Source organism: Phlebotomus argentipes, unplaced genomic scaffold (genome assembly GCF_947086385.1).
Source record: "Phlebotomus argentipes unplaced genomic scaffold, Phlebotomus argentipes genome assembly contig_5, whole genome shotgun sequence".
In the NCBI taxonomy this organism is placed as follows: domain Eukaryota; kingdom Metazoa; phylum Arthropoda; class Insecta; order Diptera; family Psychodidae; genus Phlebotomus; species Phlebotomus argentipes.
Window position 1 is genome coordinate 8,049,052 of NW_026776165.1, and position 18,305 is coordinate 8,067,356.

Sequence of the window (18,305 nt, forward strand, 5' to 3'; positions counted from 1 at the left end):
AAAATACAAATATCACTCCCAAGATCACATCTCATTCCAATTCTCTTAATTTATTTGATGCATTTATGAAATACACAAAATCACTCACAAAACATTTGAGACGTTTCCCAAACATTCAAAATCTGGGACCAACGTACTTTTGCACGCATATATTTGCCTCAGCCTCAATCTTCCTTTGCGCCACATAGCGATCCCAGAGGAATCTGATGGGGAAGAAGTAGAAGAGTTCCGTGAGGCTGAGCACGGACAAGCCCATGAACAGCCCAAGAATGCCACCACAACTGGCCAGAAACTCTGTCAGGCCGTACAATTCGGAGCGCTGCAGAGGAATGAAAGTGGTTTGCAGAAAATAAATCCTGATGAGGATCTCATCGAGTTGCGACCTGTTCTTCTGCCATAGATTCATCTTGTGCTGAATCAAGTCGAATTTGTAGTTAATGGACGTGCATTCCGGAAGGCAGTCGCATGTTGAGACATCCTCCACGCCCTTGTTCTTCATGATACCGTTGTCCTGCTCTCGAAGAACTTTCTGGAAACAGGACAGAGATCCCTTTCCGCAGAGTTGTACGCTGTCGTTGTCTGAAAGCATTGGGAAATCTCAGGACAAGAGTTTTATAGCCAAATTTGGAAGTACATTGGATTCTCCTTGTATGAATGTCAAGACGTTAATCTAAAGATTGATGGGGAAAATACAGACTCACGCGGCATCTGGAAGAAGACGCAACCGCAATGCTCAAGAGTGCGATTTGTCAAGCACTCCATTCGACAGTTTCTCTCGTTGTAAATGGTGAAGTGCTGAAGATACTTTTCGCCGGGAAAGAAGCATCGCCTCTCATGCGGACTGTATCTCTCCAGTTCAGGAGAAGTGAGGATCATTTTGGGATGAACCGCCACTCGGCTGTACTGCTCGAGACTTATCGCCCGATAGCGCTCTGACATGAAGGGCACTTCTGCGGGACCGTGGAGCTGGATGAGCGCGCCTGTTCCCATGGGAAAGCATATCAGGTCTGCGTCGCTGTAGTTGAACTTCAAGCGAATGGTGAAGCCGAAGAGTGGCATGACCTGAAACACTCTCAGCGGATAAGTTTCATTGAGGCTAGCGTAGCCACGAGACACGGTCCAGTTGCTCATCTCGGTGTTTGAGTTGTGAACTTGAGAAGGAACAACACTTGGCTCACGGTAGATTTGCCGGAAGTTCAGCGCATTGAAGGTGTAGCATCTGAAGAGAACGAAAAGAAAGATTTAAGAAGAACCGTAAATCGTTTAAATTATCCGCAAACGAAGGAGATTTCCGTTATACGAAAAACTTTTGTGAAAATAAATCATTGAAATTTAGAGACCTAAGATAATATGTGACATATAATAAGTGTAAAATTAGGAAAGAAGATTTAATAAAATTATTTTGGATCCTTTGTTGCTATCTACCTGCCATGCTTGGTGAATATTTCTTGATAATAATCTCGACAAGAGTTGTTCCTCGTTATAAAGTTGCAATGAGCAAACATGCTGTCCGGATCTTGCTGATAATATCTCAGTGTATCGTAGATTTTGGTGGAGTTTGTCACTTTCGTGAAGTAATCTGGTGAGAAACCGTTCTCACAGATTTGAGACACATCGTCAAAATGATCCCAATTGAGTGGCGAATGTCCTTTCATTTGATACTCAGCCATAGTGCTTGTGTAGTTAATCCGTGCAGACTGAAAGCGAGCCATTGAGCAGATTGTGAAGGCCGGAAAAGGGATCTGCGAGATGTGAATGGCGTGACTGCCCAGAGTGAAGGCGATGGCATGCTTCGACCACTTAATCCACGAGCTGGAAATCATCCTGCCACTCATAACCAAGGACACCACAATAAGCACTATCCAGAGGAATCTCTCCCAATACGGTCTGTATCTGTCTGCCCAGTAAATCACACCGTGCACTGACGACTTCTTGCAGTACTCCATCAGCAGCCTCATCCGGTACGCCTTCCGAAACACTTCCGCGAGCTTCATGGTGCCAAATGCAACTGCTGACGGTTTTGCTGAGCGTGCTCAATAAACCAATAGTCAATGAAGTAATTAATAGTGTTGAGTGAGAGGTAATTGCTGGCATTACAGCACGCAATGCCTAATCAGGACTGTGAGTTGTAAAATCACAGTTTTAAAATGCCTCCTTTGCTCTACGATAGCGAGAATGGCGAGAATGATGTGGATTGACAATGAAAAGATTTTGTCGTCCCTTATAACCGGTGATTGGACGCTTTTGATGCCCAGGTGGGAGTTGAAACCAACGAACAGTACCAAAGTAGATTAACTCCACCAGACTAAGTACAGAAATTCCCATGAAGAGTCCCAGAAAACCTCCGACGCTTGATATAAAGTCCGTCTGGCCGAAGAGTTCGGATCTCTGCATGGCGTAGAATTTGTTCTCGTTGAAATAGATCATAACGTAGATGTGGAACTTTTTAGTGCTGGGATCGCTGAACCTCTCATCAACCGTAGCCAAGGCGTCGTAATCAATAGCACTGTGCGTAAGATCGGTGTTGTAGGTTAGACTGACGCAGCCTGGCATGCAGTTGCAGATCGGAGGTGTGAAGTTAACCACGGCATCAGGTCTATCTATAAGAATAAGACTCTGTTCGAGGCAACTCTTGGCGCTGGGACCACAAATCGGAACGCTGCTGTTCCCTGTAAACGAGAAATACTTAACAAGATGACCAGAAAACATGAAAACTTTACCATACGAGGCATGTAGAAATAAACGCAACCGCAGAAAACCAAGGTCCAGTTGGCCAAACACTCCATCTTGCAGTTCCTCTCGCTGTAGATCTGGAAGTGTTGCAGCTGTCGTTCGCTGTTAAAGTAGCACTGTCTCTGCTCAGGTGGATAGTTCTCAATGTTCCGTGGTGTGTTGATCAGGCCAGGCTCGACGGCGATCTGCGCAAAACGATCGACTGGAATGAACACGGAGTGTTCATCCATTTGCGGAATGTCGCTTGGACTGTGAAACTGAAGTTGATAACCAACAGTGTTCATGCAAGCTGTGTCTACATCTTTCTTGGGAATCTGTAGGATTAGAGAAAGTCCACTTTCCTGGCGAATGTTCGACACACGACGTGGATAGAATTCATGATGATCAGCGAAGCCAGTTTCAACTGACCAATTGACTTGCACGTTCAGAGGCGAAGATTCATTTTGCTGACTAAAGATGCAATCAGGCTGTCGAGATAGAATTTTTTTCAATTCTACTTAATTAGGCAGTAATTAACTATTGAAATTCGTACAATTCATCTAGTTAAAAAAAATTCATGTTTTGATAGGGGTTCAAGGAACTTATGAGCTCTTCCTTTCGTCTTTTGCGACTTTTCAACCAACCTTATAGATATTTTCCAGAGGAAGACGGTTAAAGGTGTAGCAAAGTCCTTGAGAGGTGAAGCTTTCATAGAAGCTTTCCGCTGTATTCAGCTTATCATCACAAAAAGTCACCGTCTTTATCATATCATCCTCATTGGGACTAAATCGGCGGACTGTATCCAGAATATTGTCATCCAAATTTCCCGGCAAAGGATCATAAGTTTCACAAAGTTGTCCTAAGTTTCTGTAAATCTCCCGCCACTGCTTGTACTTGTCCGGATTTGCTGTGTACTTTGCAAATGAGAAGGATTCACTGCGGAACTTCACGGTGGAGCAAATGGTCAGAGCAGGGAAGGGAATCTGAGTGATGTGGACGGCTTTCTCGGCGAAGGTCACTGCCAAAGGACTATTGTTGAGCTTCGTCCACGCTCTCTCGATCATCTTGCCGCAAGCGAACAGCGACAGGACGAAGAGGGCGATCCAGAGAACCCTCTCCCATACTGGTCGATCCTTCTCTGCGAAGTACTTCACGCCGTGAACGGACGACTTTTCACAGTACTCCCGAAAGACGTGCTTCGCCTTTATCTTCTTGAATTTCACAGGGGATTTTCTTGGTTTCATCCACGAATCGCCGCGATGGGACTTTCTCGAGTAATCTATCATTTTTCTCACAGGAGACAAACAAGGGGAAAATAAGGTCTTGTTCGTTGGGAAAATCCTCACAAACTGATGATATTTCCCACGAATAAAACAATCATGCAGAGTGTCAAGTTATTTTAATGAATTTTTAATGAATTGCATGATGTTTAACATGAAACGATGTCATTTAGAGCTCTGATGGCGCACAAATGCAAAGGGAGGCTTTTACAGAATTCGCACGATATTTCTACAATGTCTGTTCTTCCTTCTACATTGTATTGTTGAAGCAGTTATTCATGGAATTCTTGCCACGAGTCGCGAGGACAATTCATCTGTGATTCTGTAGCAAATTCATCAGGTTTTCATTTTACTTCCTGGCTCAATGACTATAATGTTGGCTGATTCGTTTCTCATCAGTATCGGACTGTATTTCATTGCAATATTGAATATTTTTCGTGACATGATAAAGCATTTGAACAGTGAGGAAATTGAAAATAGGGACAAGTTCGTAAAGGAAATTTATGTCTTTCATCGTGACATTTTGCAGAAGTTTAATCAATTCAACGATGTATGCTACTTTCCGCTGTCTTTTGCCATCGCATCAGGTGCTCTGTTGGTGTTCTTTGGCGTGTTTGTCATTCAAATGCACCACACAATTGATATTTTGGCAGTTGTTATCTGTACTATGGCGCATTTCGCTATGCACTGTTTGTTCGGTGAATTCATCTTTTCAAAGAGTGAGAGTCTTTTCCTTGATTTTTACATGACAAAATGGTATGAATTCGCAAATGTCGATCAGAAAGCATTACTCATGATGATGCGAATGTCCAAAACGCCTTTTGGGCTAAAAGCTTTTCCTTTTTTTTAAAAGTTTTTCCTTTGCTGCCATTGTTTGGTCATTCACTTAAACTCTTGGGGAATTTACTGCACCTGAAAAATGTCTTGCTTTGTATTGATTTTTTTTTTACTGAATGAAGTTTTACCCGTCATTATAATTTCATTGATATTCTGTGCAGAGTAAAATTCTACTTTGAAGTATTGCTCAATTAATGGCACTCTTGAAAATGTGTTCGATTCAGCGAATGGCGTGCATTTGAACAGCAAAATGGGTCGGGAAAAATACAGCGTATTTCCATAGACACATTTGCTAACTATTTCATCCATTCGCGGCCAATTTTCGCCCCAGCAAAAAGTGCGACCTTCGCACAAACCCAAAAAACGTGTCACAATTCCCTACTGAAAATTTTTCACAGACACGTGAAGTTGGGAAAAAAGAGAGATCCACTTTGTCAAGCAAACATTGTAATCAGGCCAATTAATTATGAAATGATTGACGACGTGTGGGGAAAAAGTCTCCAACATGAGCACAGAAGAATTATACAGTGTTTCAAAGATCCCGACCAGAATTTATGATCTTCAGCAGATGATGGCAATTGGGAAAGATCTTCTATCAATTTTATTGCCCAAAATATACAGAACAAAATGAAAAACACATGGACACACGAATTAATTTATCGCCATTGAGGATTTGACGGAAAATCGAGGGGAAAATAGCGTGGAAAATACTTCACATTTTTCCCACAGATGATTGACTTCATCCATAGATAATTTCATACGTGAAAAGAATTTTTCCGGTGCCGGACTTTTCATGATGTTGTGAAAATTTTCAAGAGCTCTCTTGTTAATTGCTGTGGGTAAAAATTCTTGAATTATTGGCTGAAATCATGCAAATCGTGAATGAAATGTTATTCTTCAATGCACTTGAGAGTATCCATTTATCCAATATGTTGCTTAACAAATTTAATTAAAATAAAGTGCATTGCACGAGGATAAACTTTAAGTATATTATTAAGCTTTTTATTATGAGAACTAATGATACAATCTTTACAATCTTTTTTAGAGAGTTGTATATTGTGAAATTAACCTTCTAAAATGCTGCTTCTTCTGCAAATCGATGGAAGATTTATAGAACTGTTCAGAAATGTATTGGAAAATGTTACTTACTCAATGAAATAAAATACTCTTTCATCCAAAATGCTTTTCTTCGCCCCTCGACGATAGCGCAGTCACTCTCAAGAGGCGGAATATTTCACGGTCCATCCACGACGCAAGGTCATTGTCGAAAAATAGCCAGTGTCGCGGTGAAAAACCCAAATTGGGGGTGGCAAAGATGGGGTGAACATTGTCAAAGTGCTGCGTGAGCTTTGCATTCTCCAGTGGCATCATTGAAATGGAAATTGAGGCATTTGGGAAATTAGCTGGTGCGAATTGTCCAGGGATCACACAGTGAAAATGTCGAGAGGAGTGGTGACTTTTCCAGCCAGGGCTTCTCAATTTCCTCCGCTTTGTGGCATTTTCTAGGAAATCGCACCAGTGAAAAGCGGAACATGGTGTGTTGAGAAGTGTTGATGTGGCGAATGACTGGGAAAGGCATGTGTTTGCCATTTTTCCTCAATTAGCCAGACATATAAAAGCGGGAAGAGATCTCTTGGTTGTCTCAGTTCACTGACGAACGCAGCGTGATCGGGAGTGAAAGAGTGTTTCGTGCGTGAGTGAAAATGATGAGGAAATCTCATTCGCCGCAGGTGTACAAGAAGGACTTGCAGCCGAGAGTGTCGCTCGATGTGGGGAACAAACATGAGACGGATTCACTCACGATGAGCGACGCCCCGACGGAGGTCGAGATGAGGCGCAGGATTAAGTACGGCAGACCACTGGCGGCGGCCTGGGGGCTGTTCTCGGAGTACTGCAACAACAGCACAATCCACGGTGTCAAGTATCTCGGCGAGAGACGGCGTCCGTGGATGGAGAGAGCTTGGGTAATGTCTGAAAATTCATCATTTGACCAATTGAAACTCTCATTGAATATTGAAGATTCCTACAAAGTGCCAATTTCAGCTCTTCTTGGCTGTATTTTCTTGGAATTTTTTAATTGAATTATACTTATCGTTCACAGAGTCAATTAGATTCATTCTTCTAAATAAAATATAATCCATTGGGTCAAGGGAGAGATAATTTGTCCACAAGGTGTACATTCACGAGTTTTTCTAATTAATTCTTGGGTTGTGACTCAAAATGCAGTGATCAAACCAGTTCAGATCTTTTAAAAAGCAAATCTTGGGATATTGATATCGTATTTTGTTGTAATGAGCTTAGAATTAATACCAAGAAAACAGAAAAAAAAATTCTTTAGATCCAAAATTGGATTAGATTTAGAGATTACTTCTTCTGTACAATTGCGTTAAGCAATTTTTACCATTTTTTCTTTTCTCCATTCTTCAGTGGGTGATTGTGTTCGTCCTTTCCATTTACGGCTGTAGTCGATTAATCTGGAATGTGTGGAATAAGTGGGATCAGAGTCCTGTTATTGTGAGCTTCGCGGAAAAATCCACACCAGTTTGGCAAATTCCCTTCCCGGCCGTCACAATTTGCCCCGAGACGAAGAGCAAAAGGGAGTTCCTCAACTACACCGAAGTCTACCATCTCTTCCGCTCGTCAGAGCCAGAGTACAACTTGACTGACGAACAGTAAGTATGCAAAAAATTACTCTTTCTGCTCGACTTCTTGGTGCCAATTTTTCCCACCGTATGAAATGGAGCGCGAAATGATAAGAGGTGATTGTAGAAAGTTCCTCTTCTTTGCAGGATTGCAAAGTTCGAGGCAGTGTCTCAAGTGTGCGACGCTCATCTCGTGGCGGACACGAAAATTGGGGATAATACAACTGACCAGAGGTGTGCGGAGTATCTGAGGGAAATGGCACCAACAGCTGAGGAAATACTCTTCTTCTGCAAGTGGCGAAATACTCCAGACACTTGCGCGGATCTCTTCACGGACATCCTTACGGAGGAAGGCTTCTGCTACACCTTCAATGCCCTCAATTCTTCGGACATCTACAGAGAGTCGGCCATGCACGAGAACTTTGTCTATCATACACACAACAAGACGGCAGAGTTCTGGTCGCTGGAGAATGGTTACACGCCCGAAGCGTCTCTCACGCCTTTCCCAGTGCGTGTTCTTGGAGCAGGAGCCAGAGCTGGGCTGTTCATCCTGTTGCGCCTCTACGAATACGACTTGGACTACATTTGTCGCGGCCCTGTGCAGGGCTTCAAAATCCTGCTTCACACTCCCGGCGAAATTCCGCAGGTGTCCAAGCAGTACTTCAGAGTGCCTCTCAATCAAGAAGTTGTGGTTTCAGTGAAGCCCAACATGATCACGACATCGGACGGACTACGAGACTACTCGCCCAATAGGTAAGTTTGAAGAAAGCGCATCAGAAGAAGCATCAAAGTTCAGAATGAATAACTTTTCTTGGTGGCTACTATTGAAGTTTCTGTTCATTAATTAATTTTGCACTTTCGATGAATAAATACCAAACTCAAGTGCACCGGAATGCATTAGGTAATTGCACTGTGATTTCATAAGAAAAGTCTCTTAAATTCTCTCTCTCCCTCTTCTGACTTCTGAGATACAAATAAATTTCCATGAATTCAACTTGTGAAGATTGTAAGCAATACCAATGAATTCTAATTACTCTTGAGGCAAGAAATTGTCTGTACATTGAGAGGAACTTTATTGCACATTTTCCATGAAATAAGGGTGTACAAAGTCGATTTATTTCATAGTCAATTTCAAGAGATTCTTTGATGCTTCTGTTTAATTGACAATGTAAGACAAAAAGCTCACATTTGAATCTTGTCTATCTTCTCACTTTTGATTTTTGATTGATTTTTGTCCGTATTTTACGTTCTTTTTTCCTGGTCTGTTTTTGTTGTTCTTTTTTCTCTCTCTTCGTCTGTATCGCGATTTCCTTTTTCCCGTCTTTCCACCAAATGTGAAAGGCGCCAGTGCTTCTTCAATCACGAGCGCTACTTGCGCTACTTCAAGATCTACACGCAGCAGAATTGCGAACTCGAGTGCCTGTCGAACTACACACTGAGCCAGTGCGGGTGCGTGAAGTTCTCAATGCCGAGAGATGTGAATACGCCGATTTGCGGAGCGTCCAAGATTGGGTGCTACAACGATGCTGAGGACCAGCTGCTGCAGCGGGAGATCAAAGAGGGTCTTCAGGACTCAAGGCTAAACGTCAAAGGCCAAACGCAATGCAATTGTTTGCCAGCGTGCACATCAATTGTTTACGACGCTGAGATTTCTCAGGCAGACTTTGATTGGGAGAGCCTCTTCGTAGCCTATAAAAGTCCACTGGATGAGTTTCCCGGGTGAGAAAGCAAACAATTATTTAGTTAATTTGAATTTTCCGACAAAATTCAGCTATATTTATTGGCCACACCTTAGAAAGCACTCTTATGGGTGGGGCATTCAGAGGGGCGTGGCTTAAGGGAATACATTTATACATTGGCTTGACCTTCTATAGTATAAAGTTTAAGGTGGGACATCACGAAATCGCAGACTCAATGTGCATCTTACAGAATATCCGACATTATTTCCTTGCATGATCGAAGACAGATAAGGATTCTTTCAAAAATAAGAAACTTACGAAAATTTCTTTCAGTGTTCAACTCGCTCGCTTGTCCATCTTCTTCAAGGAAACGCAGTTTATCACATCCAAACGCTCCGAACTATATGGCCCAACAGACTTTTTGGCCAATTGTGGAGGTCTTCTTGGACTCTTCATGGGTGTTTCACTCCTCAGCATCGTGGAGATTGTTTACTTCTGCACAATTCGTTTGATTTGCAATCTGAGAACGCGCAAAAGTCGAAAAGCGTCAATTGGCAACAATCCGGGAATTGTTGTTGTCACACCGAGCAAAATTCACGCAGATGTCCACGATACTAAGTAAAAGTCACAACATTTCACTTGCATTGTCACACACACGCTTGCGAATAAAGAGATTATATGAGTCATGGAAAGTTGCGTGTGACTCGCACGCGACCTTTGGTGTGCGTCTCTGCTGAATCTTCACGATTGCTCTTGAAACTGGGTCATTAAATGCAAATTAGGAATTAAAAGTCAGTTCTTGAGCTCATTCCTTCTGCGCTGGAAGTCACATAAAAATATTTATTCCTGCAATTTCCACTCGGAAACCTTTTTCCCGGACAGCAAATTCGTTCTCATGCGAAAGGTGAGAAAAATGCATCAAAGAGATGCAGGAAAAACATCCCTCTGGCAAATGTTTACAGAGTTCTCTTACTTTTTCGGGTAATTGCTAATTTATTTGATACACAAATTGGAGCTGAAAAATTGCTGTAATACTAATGATTTCAGTGTGAAAGTTACGACTTTGCATTATGTCGTAGCGTTAAAGTTTCCATCACACATTTCGGGATTTCGTACAATGGCTTGAGAAAATTGTGTATTGAATATGTCGCACATCCTCAATGGGTTTTTCTCCACGGCGAAACACTCTCAGTTATTTCCAACTTCGTATCGCATTCCGAATATAAAATTGAAATGTAAATTGGAAGATTGTTTTGTAATGTTCCTCGAGGGGAGCAAATATGGTAAAAAATGGGCGGGAATATAATATCAATGCGATGGGAATGCTTCAGAATTTTCTCATTCGTGTTTTCGCGGAAGTTTACCTCAGAGGCTAATTTCTGTGTTGTTGCCAATGAATAAACGGAAGTGATATCTATACACAGAATTGGAATATTGCACTTTTTGACTCATCGCCAAAATTCATCGATTTGTGAGATATGGCAAAAGCTCTAAAGCTTAGCGTTGAGAGAGACGATAAATAAAGCCAGTTACAACATTCAGAGCCTTCATCTTCAATAAATCATCAACATTTCGTTCTTGTCCACATGGAATTTATTCGCTCAACAGTCTGAAATTGTTTCACACAAATATTTGGTCGTTCTCCTGAATAATATCCTCTCGCTCTCCCTCTCTCAAGCCGAATAGATTTCCCACCGAACAATTCACTGGCAACAGCGGGAATTTTGGATGAGGAAAAGGGACACGAGGAAAATTGAATATCCTCACCATGGGGATTAATTCAAATAGAATAAATGCTGATAAATGACCAAATTGGCGATTCCTCACATCCCTTTTCGCCCCTTCGGAGATGTGGAACTGAAATAGAGAAGCTGCTGCAGAAGAAATGACTTTGGGCTGGAAAACAATCCACCTACGAAGCACAGAGAGATTGGAAATGTCAGAAGTCACTTCTAAAATTGTTCTTTCACTCTGGTGGAAAACTGATCCTTTTATACTCAGACAAATAATGCATTGCTACACAGAGAATTCCCGGATCAACTGCACAAGGCTCTCGTAGCCACATGTTATGAATCCTAGCAAGGCAATCAGCACAATGAGGATGTTTTTCATCAGTACTCCAGCTCTGAGTCCTTTATTGGTCTCCCATTTGCAAAGCAAATCGATTAGAGGTGGGAAAATCAGAGCCAGAGCAGTTGAAAGTACAGCTCCGATTAGGGAAATGAAGAGACTCAATTTGGGAACAAACTTTGCAATCAACACTGAAAGAATGACATTAATTTCATATATCACTCAAGATTACTAAATCATTTAAGATTCAAACTGCAACTCACTTGTTATTATTATCAGGGCTACTCTGAAGATACGTTCACCAAGGAGAAGAGAAGAAACTCTCAGCTTATCCTTAACAATTGGCCACATTATTTCAACAGCCACGAAGAACATCAAGTGATATCCAAATAAAATTCCCAGGCAAATGAGAGCTTTTGCAGCTTGCGCCAATGGATCATTTAGTGGTAAATTCAAACTGAGACTTCCCTCTACTGCCTCGCCATACTTCAGATAGCCCAAGACGCCCATTCCTCCCAGCAAACTCGTGACCAAGATCATCCCTATGTTGAGAACTCCTGCCGGGCGGTAGAAATCTCGGGGCACTTTCATGGAGTTTTGCAGCGGCAGCACAAGAGCGATGCCTTCAAAAGCATACAAGTTCGTGCCGAAGAAGAGTGGCAACGTCTTCCAAGACCCCACGAAGTTTCGCTCAGAAGGATTCGGCAGGTCGTCCAGAAGGAAGAACAAAGTAATGCAAGTGCAGAGCATGATACAAATGGAGCCGAGAAGAGAAAACGGCACCAGAACTCTAAGGTTAGTTATCAGATTGATGAGAAGTATCGGTGTGCAGCAAATTATCAGATTCCAATATTCGTTGATCGGGATGTTGTATTGGTTCCAAATCTTGAACAGAGAGAATTATATCAAGTTAAACAGTGTGTTGTGATGAATAATATGGCATTACGCGAACCTGCTGCAAGTTTGTGGTGATGAAGACGATTATGACGCAACAGAAGCTCAATTGACTGACGCATATGAAGATGTTGACGGTGATTCCCATTCCCTTGGACCAGAATCTTAGACTTTCCGGTCCATTGGCAAAGCATAGCTCAACGGTTTTTGCATAGTCCGGAGTGGAATCGAGTCCACTCTGGTTTCGAACCTTTCTTGAGCACCGCAGGAGAATATGCTGGCAATGCACGCAAACTGTTGCAATGATGAGTGTTAGACAAGGTCCAAGGATAATACCGCCATTCTTCATAGCATCTCCCATTGCGTATAATCCTGAACCAATATTGGACTTGAAGAGATGCACAAGTGTTTCGTGATACAGTAAATTTGAGCCATGTTCCTTTTGTTCTGCAACAATTGGTTTGAGGAGTTTAAATACTATCACAAGCTTCTTCATGTCAGAAACGACATGGGGGACAAAAGAAAGCGTATCTGGCAAATTTGCGTGAACAAGTGACTGTAAAAAACGTGTAGAGTGAAATTGTTCAGTCTTTGAGGTAAACAGCTGTGGAAAAGTTTCATTTAATACTTTTTTCGTACAAATTTTGTGCGATACGTGATGTGCAGCATATTTCAAATTTTTAATGAGGCTTTCAAGTGTCCTCAAAATACAGAAATTTCAGTAGAATATCGTTGCAGAATTCTTAACATATAAAATCACCTCTTTCATTAGAACTACACGCAGTTGTTTCAACTCGAGTCATTTCAACGTTTGTCATTTTCTATTCTACGTTTTAGATGTAATCTAAGATATTTCACTTAATTCTTCCAACCTTTTGGAACTTTAAACACTGACTAAAACATTACTGCTTTAGTCAAAGTCTTACGACTTAATTAAGAAGCATTTTATAGTCATTTTTTTTTTATAAGAAGAAGACTATTAAATTTTGTTTGTAAACTCTTAATTATAGTTGCGTTATATATAGCGTAATTCTCATTTCAAGTTCAGTTACTCAGAGTGTGCTTTGCTGTGGAATTCTCTGACTCTGGGAAATATTTCGAGTGATGAACAATCTTGGCATGATTTTATCAACACAACATCGAGTGAAGAAGTATTTTTATCAAACACTATTGAATGAACTTTTGCCTCCGATGGAGTTAATTGCAAAACTTCCCTGCACAAGAGTGTAAATTCTGTGCTCATACGAAGCTCACTATTTTCTGAAAATGATTCGCGACACAATCTGCAGGTCTTTGTGAATGAAAACACCTCACGCTTCAGGTTATTCGAACTATAACATGCGTTGGGAAAAAGTTTACAATAGATTGTGACGAAAGTTCTATAACACTAATGATCTCATATTGAAAAACTCCAATGGAAGCGAATGGTGGAAATGATTTCGTCGTGATGATAGAATGAATGAATGTGAAAAAGCTGTGGAAATGTAATCCGAGTCGTATTCAACTGTCTCTGCATGACATTACTCAGATAATTTTTTTTTAAGAATTCACCGCAGGATTTATTAATTAGTTTTGCAAATAAATTCACAGCATGTGATCATGTGCATAGGCCATATTTAGTGGTTGCGAAAGCTTGTGAGATATGAATTGAATCCAACAGTGACTTCTTATTCCATCCATTTACTATTTTTCATCTCTCACAGAACTCTTTGCATACTATGTTATTTGCAAAGTTGTTGATAAGAATGAGAATTGAATCTCTTAAGGATTCTTTCGCAAGAAATTAATAAGGTTGAGTAAGGGTGGAAAAGACCAAAAGGGGAGTCTGATTAAATATTTTTTGTCTCATTCTCACATTTAACTTGATGCGGTAATTTTTTAACCAAATAACGCTACGATTTCTGTTCTGCAAAAGTTACTTTTGCGGTGAACTTTTCTATGAAAACAGAAAGTTGTACAAACATAAGAGTGTAGATATATGAATAAGTGGATTTTGCGGTTGCAGTGAATTGATAATTGCTGGCCATAGAGGAAAGTTTTAATCCCATAAAGTTCACTATTATATATAAAAATGGAGTGGAAGTGAATTGTTAGTGAAATTCTCTTGAAGTTTTGACACAAAGGGAGAAGCGAAATGTCTCATTTCGAGAGAAATGCCGTGAAAATTGCTGTTTTGTCAGCCTGGAATTCTCTGTTGAGCACTTGGATGGTGATATTTTGCAGTGTTGGAACATATTCAGGGCAGTCTGAGTCGATAAATGGCTGAAAAGGGTGCAAAACCGCTCATTCAATTGAGCTTCGGACGCCTATTCATCGTTGTTGTTAGGGATTCGTAGCGTGGAATGGAGAGCGGCGACAATGATGCTGCCACTTTCAAATGGCCATTCTCTGAGACGGAAATTGATTAGTGTGTTTGCCAATGGCGCCAAAGAGCCTTCATTTTGTCAATCTCCCAAGTGACTTGCTCGTGATGAGACTCCTTCGCCACTAAACACCCTAATTTGCCATCCTTAATCTTCTCGTCGAGTGATTGAAGGTACCGCAGTTCGTCCTTAAGTGCCTTCACTCTGCATCGACAAAGGCATCGCACTGAGGAGATCATTTTGCCTTAGATTCTTCCATCTATAATGTCTATTGTCGCACATTAGTGAACTATCTTTCACTACAAATTGATCTCAAATTTTAGTTTCACACAGAATATGATCTGATCAATAGGTGATAATATCACTTATTGCAATCCTGCAAAGAATACATCTGAAAATAATATTTTACCTGCACAATTCGTCACCAAGTGTCTCAGCTTTTTTCCATAGAAATCAACGGCCATAAAAAATACGCTTTCATGAGTTCTGAACAAGTAAGAATGAAGGATGAGGAGGGAATAAAGTCGCACAAGACGCTGTCAGTGAATATAATTCCTCACAATGGTCCAAAGCATTGCGAAGTGGCGACGATTGATTGCTTGAGCTATTGCCGTCAATTTCAATGGGCGAGAGAGCTTTTCTGCAAGAGTGACACAAATTATAATTAATTCATTCACTCCACCGCAGTGAACATTTTTCCAATTGCCTCAAATTGAAAGGCTCACTCTAAACGCTTAATTTGAGGGCACACCATCGATGACAGCGTGTGTGAATCATCTGCGGCGTATAATTGAAGTGCAGGAGGACTTACCAAAGATTATCGTTCATTGCAGATGGTAATTTTTCATTTTTATCACACCATCGGGCGTGTCATCGAAAAATACTATGGTTTTTGTCCGCGCACACCACGTTTTCCTTTGTGTGCCACCAATCACGCCAGTCAGGAGTGAGATATGCGCGGTTAAACAGAGCTTTTATGCTCCTGAATGGAAAGAAGAGTTTGTCTTTTGTGCATTAACGCTTGTAACAAGCGCTGTGCAAAATAATTGACTCAATTCAACTTTGCGAAACTGATCATAAAATCTACAGCATTTTTTTTTTAATAAATTACAAACTGAAAAAATTAGAAGTTCATCATATCATATCATATCAAGTAAAAATAGAGTATTTATATCATTTTAAGTTTATGTTAGCCTTTCAAAGTAAATTAGTAAATTTTTTTGCAGAAAACTAACGCACTTTGGTCAATGTTTCACTGCTTCTGCTTATTTGTTTTAAAATTGCTATGAAATAAGTTATATTTTTATTGTAAAATTTAACATCTTACTTAATAAAATATCGATACAGTGTTAATTAAAGCCAAATATTGTATATGTGAGCAGAAAACCTGAAGAGAAGATAGGCGATGTTTCAGAGATTTTGCATCCCTAAGTGTGCGAATTGTTGTAGAGAAATTAGCAAGTTAAGTCACGCAACTCGGAGGATTACGACTTTTCATGAAGTTCACAATGTGAAGTGAATGTCTAAATCCACCCCAGACATTCTCGAGCTCCACACAATCCTCCAAGTGGCGGATTGTATTCGCAAATATGGAAACTAAAGAGGTGGCTCGGCTAATTGGTGCTCTTGCCTCTCCGGGAACAATTCCATTGAGAGCGCGAGCTTTCGGTGCAGGCAACCAATTATGCCACGTACAGTTAGGAGAGTCTCCTTGTGCGGATGATCTTGAAACTCCCCATGAAACTGGTGAAGCGAAAGAAGTGGGTTGAATCACTCAATTTTGTCAAGATTTTGCTGAATTACACTAATCTTACGTGGAATTTCAGCAACTACAGCACTGCGCATCTCTTGAAAATGCCGGGAAAATATACCGTGTTCAAACCGCACGAGAGGGGGAATTAAATGATTCAATTGGCTGAACTCTGGCAGTGGAGATTTCCATTACATATGACTTGTGCGCCACAATTCTGCTGATTCTTGTACAACGTGAGATATTTGTCAAATATAATGCTCAATGTTCCGGCTTCGCTGTGTGGTTGTAAAATTCCCCCAAATAGTGGCTAAATTTTGTCAACAGTCTCTACATATAAATTAATTTTTTACACCATATCGAAAACTCATGCAGAAACTAATAGCAATTACGATGACATAAATCGATGGCATTAAACACAACAGACGACTATTAGTCGTATGCAAATTGATGCTGTAATAAAATCGACGAATTTGGTTTCCATATGATCTTCCCACAAAAAGCGAAAGCAAAATACGCCAGTTAATTCTGGTTGGCATTAGAAGATTGTCTTGTAAGTCTTCATGACAGTTACAAGAAGAGACATCACAATTCTACCGGATCTCGCGTGGTTTTTCCAAAACATTACAGCGCGCTTCTCTCAATTCCAATGTCAGTGAACCTCAAGTATCGTAATTATACCTCTCAGTGTTCACACATTATATTCGCCTCAAGATTCGCCTCCACGTGCGTCGTCTGGCAGACGGCAAAAAACAAACACAAATCCATCAAAACAACAGCAATAAACTTGAGCATTTTCCTACGTCATTCCACGAAGTGCCGGAAAATTCGCAATCTGTATCATACAATAAATCACCGAGCAAAGGAATTCACGTGCGGAAGGAAATTACCGATAAGTGAATCACGGAAAAAGTACAGACAAAAGTGCAAAATTCCACACAAAGCAATGGCGAATACCATGACCTTCCTTCAAGGTAATCCGGTGAATTAGGTGTGAATAATTGGGGAACGAGTATTCTTTCCCACACCGTCCATCGTCTTCTTCACTATATAAACATCCGACCATTCGGGCTTCATCCCAAAAATCAACAAGAGTCCCAAGTGTAAGCATATCCACTTGATAGCTTGAAGATGAAGGCATTTATCTGCCTTTGTGTGCTCGTTGTGGCAGTGCAGTGCGTGCCTCTTCCGAAGGAACAGCCAAAAGGATCAGTGACGAAATTCACACCGGTTGCAGTGAGTGAAACTGTTGCAATAATACTAGAGAAAGTGCTGAGAAAGTGAATTAATTTGAGGCGAAATATATTCAAGATAAAAAGTTTTGCGAAATCAGTTGAAACCAGTACAAATTTTTATTCCCAGAATTAAAGTTTTTTGTAGTTCCGGTCCCATTAAATTCGCTCTTTCTTCCTTTGTAGCACTTTTGAAGATTTTGAGCGTACAAAACTATTTAAATTAAATCTCGGTTTGTGGGTGAAGATTCAAAATATTAATTCTTTCAGCATTTAGGAACAGTTTGTCTTAATCGGACACTGATTATATAAATTCTCACATAAGTCATTATCGAAAATTGTTATTTTCTTTCTTTCTCTAAAGTGACTTTTGCTTACAAATCTTAAACAGGATGAAATTTTAAATACAAGTAATTGATTGAATATTCCAATTTCATTCCATTATTCGTACTAAATTATCATTAATAGGTTCACCTTTAAATTCTGTCTGCTAAAAAAAGCGGAAAAGTCTGTCAGATAGAGCGCTTGTCTTATTTTCCATACATTATATACATTTATTCCATCATACAAAAACAGTGTGAGTCTCAACTGTTCAAAATGTGATGATTGCTCGTTAATTTTCCGCAGAAATCTGAAGACCATGCTGGCGAGGAGGACGTAGACTTGGAGCCCGCCGCCCAATTCTGGGGTGGCTGGGGCGGAAACTCAGGTGGCTGGGGAGGTGAGTGTCATGAATCCCTCCAGTTGATTGCAATATTTTGCCTTCTAATTGACTATCACATTCCAACTCATGTGTTTCTTGGTAGAAATCCTATTACTCCCAACTCTCATCCTTGTCTTACTTTA

General features: G+C 40.7%; 4 protein-coding genes across 4 annotated transcripts; 1 reads left to right on the forward strand and 3 right to left on the reverse strand.

Moving 5' to 3' along the window:
• Positions 1-23: 23 nt before the first annotated feature.
• On the reverse strand, positions 24-1,994 carry LOC132255931 (pickpocket protein 28-like). Its single transcript, XM_059752104.1, has 3 exons — positions 1,426-1,994; positions 694-1,219; positions 24-529 (listed from the first exon to the last, which is right to left on the reverse strand). Exons 1-3 carry the CDS (start codon positions 1,992-1,994, stop codon positions 116-118), a joined length of 1,509 nt encoding a protein of 502 aa, XP_059608087.1. The 3' UTR covers positions 24-115.
• A 148-nt stretch (positions 1,995-2,142) lies between these two features.
• Positions 2,143-3,998, reverse strand: LOC132255932 (pickpocket protein 28-like). Its single transcript, XM_059752105.1, has 3 exons — positions 3,357-3,998; positions 2,726-3,200; positions 2,143-2,669 (listed from the first exon to the last, which is right to left on the reverse strand). Exons 1-3 carry the CDS (start codon positions 3,996-3,998, stop codon positions 2,143-2,145), a joined length of 1,644 nt encoding a protein of 547 aa, XP_059608088.1.
• Positions 3,999-6,478: 2,480 nt separating this feature from the next.
• LOC132265686 (pickpocket protein 28-like) lies at positions 6,479-9,921 on the forward strand. Its single transcript, XM_059766443.1, has 5 exons — positions 6,479-6,793; positions 7,257-7,501; positions 7,619-8,224; positions 8,813-9,190; positions 9,484-9,921. Exons 1-5 carry the CDS (start codon positions 6,533-6,535, stop codon positions 9,770-9,772), a joined length of 1,779 nt encoding a protein of 592 aa, XP_059622426.1. The 5' UTR covers positions 6,479-6,532; the 3' UTR covers positions 9,773-9,921.
• Positions 9,922-11,166: 1,245 nt separating this feature from the next.
• LOC132255933 (proton-coupled amino acid transporter 1-like) lies at positions 11,167-12,610 on the reverse strand. Its single transcript, XM_059752106.1, has 3 exons — positions 12,173-12,610; positions 11,484-12,105; positions 11,167-11,411 (listed from the first exon to the last, which is right to left on the reverse strand). The coding sequence occupies exons 1-3, from the start codon at positions 12,608-12,610 to the stop codon at positions 11,167-11,169; spliced, it is 1,305 nt and encodes a 434-aa protein (XP_059608089.1).
• Between the last annotated feature and the right edge of the window lie 5,695 nt (positions 12,611-18,305).